Source organism: Neodothiora populina, assembly GCF_041146345.1.
Source record: "Neodothiora populina strain CPC 39397 chromosome Unknown canker_contig_7, whole genome shotgun sequence".
Classification (NCBI taxonomy): Eukaryota; Fungi; Ascomycota; class Dothideomycetes; order Dothideales; family Dothioraceae; genus Neodothiora; species Neodothiora populina.
In genome coordinates this window covers 599,443-605,854 of record NW_027191415.1, presented here as the reverse complement: position 1 = coordinate 605,854, position 6,412 = coordinate 599,443, and the positions used below count along the sequence as shown (strand labels likewise).

At 49.7% G+C, this 6,412-nt stretch overlaps 2 protein-coding genes across 2 annotated transcripts; both read right to left on the bottom strand.

The window, feature by feature from the left end:
* Positions 1-943: 943 nt before the first annotated feature.
* On the bottom strand, positions 944-2,117 carry AAFC00_006272 (uncharacterized protein; the record flags this gene model as incomplete). The annotated part of the gene is made up of 3 exons (XM_069346204.1): positions 944-1,175; positions 1,252-1,869; positions 1,933-2,117. The coding sequence occupies 3 exons, from the start codon at positions 2,115-2,117 to the stop codon at positions 944-946; spliced, it is 1,035 nt and encodes a 344-aa protein (XP_069197414.1).
* Positions 2,118-3,284: 1,167 nt separating this feature from the next.
* On the bottom strand, positions 3,285-5,897 carry AAFC00_006271 (uncharacterized protein; the record flags this gene model as incomplete). The annotated part of the gene is made up of 1 exon (XM_069346203.1): positions 3,285-5,897. One exon carries the CDS (start codon positions 5,895-5,897, stop codon positions 3,285-3,287), a length of 2,613 nt encoding a protein of 870 aa, XP_069197413.1.
* Positions 5,898-6,412: the final 515 nt, after the last annotated feature.

The following is a 6,412-nucleotide window of genomic DNA, read 5'->3' as shown; positions in this document are numbered from 1 at the left end:
TGTCTTGAATAGTCTGCTGAGATTGCTGTGCCTTGTATAGACCTGGAACAAACGGAGTCTGTTCCGCGCTTATCTTTCCAGGATGGGATAGGATGTGCTCTACGATAGAGTCTCACGTGTCTTAATCCGTCTTGAAAAAGGCGTGTACGAAGAGTAGAAGTCCAAATGGAAGCAGTGTCTTGACGCGTGTGATAATCCAAGGTCGGTCCGTATGTGCGGTATAACGAAGAATGAAAGAATGTTGCCTGGATATAGTTCCCAATGTCAAGTAAATTGAATGATACTTAGATAAATGTGTGGGCTTGAGGTTCTATATATACTTTTCATCATGCCTTACTGAAATGCGGTCTGATACTCTCCGATCTCATCAACAATAGACTTTTTGCCTTCGCCATCGGAAGCGGCGATGGTCAGTAAATGCCTGTCTCTGACTGGGTGGACGAGATCTTGGCAAGTGCAGTAGGCGTTGCTCCATTGGTATGTGGCGAGTCAAATCTGCTTTGAGTAATCGAGATACCCCTGTCGAGTTCGCGATTCAGGCAGGTGCCTATGGTGTCGAGCAATAAGCACGTATCGTCTATTCAAGCGACCTCGACTCCGCAGGACCACCCGATTTGCTTACAGCCGTTGTCTACTGACGAGAGTAATGGAGTACAGAACGGGTTGGAAAAGGAAACATTACTTGACCTTGGTATGGATTTCTGCGTCAGGACGTTTAAGCGCTGTAGACCGACGACTTTCTTCAGACTACGAAATGGTGAATATGGAAAATTTCAGCGAAAGGGTTCTGATGAAAATTTTAGATGCTCCAATACGAAGTCCTATATGGATTTCAGATTTCATGGTCAAGCAGCCAGTATAACCACATGAAGATATCATGATTCGGTGATTTCACATGAGTAGCCGCCGTATGTCCGGTAGCATAAACCCGACCTCAGCCGCTTCATTCGATCTTGGTCACAAGCTTGCCAGTGTTTTCACCAGCGAACAACTTCATCCAGGTCTTGGGAATGCTGTCGAAAGCGGTCGGCACGACGGTTTCGCTCTCTGCGCCAAGCTGGAGCTTGCCTTCCTTGTATGCCTGGGCGAGCTCGCCAATCATTGAAGGAATTTTAGCACCAGCGTCAAGGACAATGAAACCTCTGATCTCGATTCTGTTGGTAATGATCTCGGACCTGGTGAAGTGTGTCAGTACTCTGGCAACTAATTGGTGCTCACTGCATCAATCTTCAATATCACGGAAGCACTCACCAGCATTTGAGTCCGTAGACATCAGTGTGGTTGTTGTAGCCAGAGATAGCACCGCACGCGGCGACACGGCCATACGTGGCCATTCGAGTGAGCATGAGGTCAAGAATCTTGCCGCCGACATTGTCAAAGTAAACCTCGACGTAGCCCTTGGTAGCTTCCCTCAAGTCTTTCCTGAAGGTGGGACTCTTGTAGTTGATACAGAGGTCGGCACCCAGGCTTTCGACCCAGCGGCACTTGTCGTCAGTGCCAGCGATACCGATGACCTTCTTGCAGCCGAACATCTTCTTGGCGATTTGGACAACCATGCTACCAGTGGCACCAGCGGCACCGCTGACAACGACTGTGTCCTCGGCTCCAGCCCGAACAATTTGGAGTCCGTAGTACGCCGTAAGTCCAGTGAGGCCAAGAGCCCCAAGGAAGTGAGTTTCGCTCAAGTCACCGACCTTTTGAACTGGGGTGCAGGTAGCTGCGTCAAGAACACAGTACTCGACCCAATTCACTCCAGACACAACAAGACTACCCTTGGGGAACTTTGATGACTTGGATTCGATGACTTCGGCAATTCCACGAGCGCTCATAGGAGCATTGAGCTCGACAGGCGGGACATAGAGGCGCTCACTGCACAAGTATCAGAATCATGAATTCATGGTGATCGAGGACAATAGATAATAGCTAACTTACGGGTTGATACCCTTCTGGATCCAGCCTCTTTGAGCAGGGTCATTGGATAGATATAAAACCTTAGCCAAGACCTGGTCCTCCTTAAGCTCAGGAAGAGGTGCTTCAACGAGCTTGAAGGTCTTCTCATCAGGCATATCCATTGGCTGCTCTGCCAGGATCCATTGTCGAGTCGTTGTAGGAGTCATTGTGCAAGATGATGTTAGTAACAGCGATGATTCACGCTGCTGTATAGGACGAAAGAAATTAGAGAGACAACGTATAAGAATATAAAGTCGGAAAGAAGTCTCAATACATCTATGTGACAAACTAGGGTAGGGGTCCTATGAGTACCTATATATGTAGTGGGCACATAGACACCCACACATCACACACGAAGAGAGTACGTGCGTACGATACATCGCTCTAGCATGAAGCACTACTACCGGGGTTGGCTCCATCCTCAGACCCCTCTTCAAGTAAGTCCGTCCACATAAGAAGCTAAATCACTAATGCTTAGAAATGAATGAAATGAAACAACAAAAGGAACATTCTACCAACACCGAACCGACCTTGATGCGGCTTCAGGGCAACAAAGAAAGTCGACTTTGAGCCTCGGTTCGATAAGGTAACCATAATCAATGCTGAGCTGGAGCTTACTGTCGGAGCGACCCGCTTTTCCCGTTGCGACGTCGCTTCGGAACGACTTCTACAATAGGTTATACCATGGTTCATCACTTAGAAACAGAGTGTTCATTTGGCGAATCTGCTAAATGTATGCATGGGATTCTTAGTGCACTAGCTCCAAAGATTGAGGGGTCGTGGCCAAGCTCACTAAGGTACATGCTTCACTCTTGTTGCACAACTTCGAGCATCAGCCAATCCTGGATGTGGTTAACGTCCGTGAGTGCTCACATTCAGTAAGTCGACATTCAGTATCAACGATGGTAAGATGAGATAGTACACATTCATCAGAAACGCCATCTACAAGCACACGATCCTTGCCTACGGCTTATGATACCTGAACACGTTGTCCATGTCATGTCCTCGAACCCTTGCCATATTTTGTGAGCCAAACGAGTCCATATTACACTATCCTCTCTACTCCGTAATTGCGTTTAAACACTCTTGTGTGGGCTCGACCAAACCATGATGCCCGCCAGAACACTCCAGCCTTAGCGACGCTTTGCGTACGGCTGCCCTTGCACCAAACTTGAAGCAGCGAAAGGAACCATTCTACGTACTCCAGGAACACCAGCCCATATTTTGCTCATATAGGAGTAGAGAAAATCCTCCATTGCACCCCACGACACGACCTCCAACCCGCGAATAGCACTCTTGAATGTGTTGCTGAAGGATAAAGCCGATACCATCAGCTAGAACTTGCCCGCGATGAACTTCTTCTGATATTCATCGGCACCAATCCCATTCTCTCTGCTGGTGGCCGAACCTGCTTTGTTGCCCTTCGATCCAGCTTTACTTCCACTCTTCCTCTCAATCTCCTCGACACGACTCAAGTTCGAGTAGAAGGCACGTACTTTGTCATGGGCGACCACTTTACGCGCATCGAATCTCAATACTTGCAGTCCCTGCATGGAAGTGGCACGACTGAGCGCGACGTAGGCTTGTCCTTTCTCGAATACCTTGCCCAAGTCGACTTTCACGCGATTCAGTGTCTGGCCTTGTGCTTTGTGAATGCTCAACGCCCATGCCAATATTAGCGGGATCTGTAGGCGCGAGGCCTGGACTTCACCGTCAGGCAGCTCGATCTTCCACAATTCAGGCTGGCATAACAAGTCGCGAGACGTGTTGTCAGAAATAGTGAATCGTACAAGTGGGTAGATCTGTGAGGTGCTACCAAACAGATTATCCTGCAAGCGCTTCTGTGCACGGCTCTTCTGATCCGCGATACTATCTGCAGCTTCCCGGAGATCGTTTGCGCCTTGGTTCGTGAGCTGATTAGCTGTATAGTTGTCGAACTGCGTCTCCGACATGAAGCCAATGACTTGACCAAGTGAACCATTTACCAGGGTTTCATCAATGTTTTTGATGAGCATGACTTGTGCACCCTTTTTCAGATGGATCGTCTCGGGGGCCATGCAATTTTGCAGTAGCTTGTCGCGCATGACCTTATCTGTTATGGCGCCACCATCACGAGCTTCGTAAGTCTGAACTTCTCCGACAAGTTGTGACATCTTTGAGCCGTTTGCCCGCTCCACTTCATTGCGGGTGGGAAACAGCTCCGTAGAATCAATGCTGTCTTCATATTCTATCGGGCGGCTTAACTGCGAGAAAGCCTTGATTGAACTAGGAGTCAAGCGCCCCTCTCTCATCTCATTGAGCATGCCAGCAAAGACGGGGTCCTTTTGACGGAATACGTGGTGAAGGCCAATGGTGTGTTCAATGCTGGTGTTCCATGTTGTGGCGTCGAAAGCAAATTTGGCAACCTTGCCACTGTCAGGTACTGGCGGCAGCTGGAAGAAATCACCGGTGATGACGAGCTGAATGCCACCGAACGGACGGCCGTTCTTTCGCATTTGTCTTGCAATGGCTTCAAGTTTATCGAAGAGTTCACCATCCACCATTGAAATCTCGTCAACAATAAGCACCTTAGTCCTCGTCCATCGGATTTTGGCTTTTGCGTTGCGCTTAATCTTCTTCACAAGTTCTGGCACGGGTTCCTTGCCCAAACCAATTCCAGCGAAGGAGTGCAGTGTGACACCGCCAACATTGCAGGCTGCAAGACCTGTAGAAGCGGTGACTGCAACGCGATCAGGTTCTCTGACATATTTTTTGCGCAATGTAGCGATGATCTCGCGCAACAATACTGATTTACCGGTACCAGCTGATCCGGTGAAGAAGACACTCTTCTTTTGCTCTGACACCAAGTCGAGAACGTGTTGTTGCTCTTCGCTGAGAAAGACCCGGGCCACGCTGTTGGATTTCTTTGCGTTTTTGAGGGCGGGCTCAATGCGAGACTCGTCGACCTTGATCTTCTTTCTGTTCTCCTCCTTGAACTTCTCCCTGGCTTCCTTCATGGCGCTCGTTGTCGTGTTCCATGGGTATTTGTGCTTATCTGCTGGTGTTGTGTTGTGCGCCATACGGTTTCGTGAGCCTGTCTCTGACTCACTTACAGGAGGGGGCCCATTTTGATCTATCTGGCTTTCGGCCTTGACCCAAGGTAATTTGTTTCGTTTCGGCACAGGAGGCAGCTTGGCGGTATTTGATACTGTTGTTCTTCGTGCAGGCGTAATGCCATTGTTCAACGAAGAGTCCTTTAGAGACAAAGCTTGTGGCTGGGCTGTGAGATGTTCTGGAGGGGATGATGACCACGGCAGAGGAGCACTGCTTCCTACATGCCTCAAGGCCGCCGACTCCACTGACGCATGCCCTGAGTCGCATCGTGACATGCTGTCGTCTGAACGTTTCGAAGATTGCTTCGGTAGTGTTGGATAAAACATGCCGGGCACTACAGTCGGAGTCGTGTCGATTACTGAAGTCGTTGGTTCCTTTGTCAATGTAGGCAATGCTGGGTAGGTAATGGTTGCTTTGCATGATGGGTCCTCGATGTCGAGATCGATGTCGTCGTCGAAATCATCCTCGTTGAAGTATTCACAGCTGGTCACCTTGGGAGCCGCACACTTGATTGGAGAGTTTTCATCAGTGACGATGGCATTGCGTTGTGAGCCGCGTCCGTCTTCGAATCCTCCCAGATTGCCGCTTAAAGCTTTGGCAACACCACTTGATGTTCGCTTGATGCCTACATTGCTTCCTCGATCCGAGTGGTGTGTCGAACCATTGAGCTGAGAGGGAACGCTGGGGCGAAGTATGGTTTGACCAAGGCCCATGTTGACCTGACTGGCTTTTTGTACAGTCTGCTGTATCGACTGCTGTTGTTGCCTCTCCTGAGGACTCGAGGAGAAGATATTTGATGTTCTCTGCTGCGTTGATGGCCCTTTCTTGTGGGCATCGACAGCTTTATGAAACATGATGGCGCAGGTTGAGAAGACCGATGTTCGTGCTCGGAGATGGTGTAAAGTCGATGGACATGAGGTCTTTGATCTAAGACTCCCGGAAGGTCGCGTCGATCTGGAAAGTGCGAGCGGCGGGTTGCACTTGCCGCTGAGGCGGGATTGAGGAATGGCGGCCTGGACTCCTGATGAAACTCCAGTATAATGCGCGGATCCCTTCCCAGCTGTGTAAGTCCGTCTCCGAAGCATACAGTGGATCAAAAGCAATGGAAGGACGGAGCCCGTCACCAAATATCAACCACAACAATGATGTTCCTCGTAATCACATGCCGCGCACGATTTCGATGCCGCTTCTGACACGAACGAGAGCTGGGGCAAACGCGTGAAACGCGATTCGGCTGACCTGCCCCTCGACCCGCCGAAGATCATCCGAGTACTTTATGCCGAATCGGGCACACAGGCTCGACAGGGTCCTTTCCGACGGTTATCCTTAATTCGCAAATGCGCAAAGGGTTCAGAGTTGGATGGTGGCA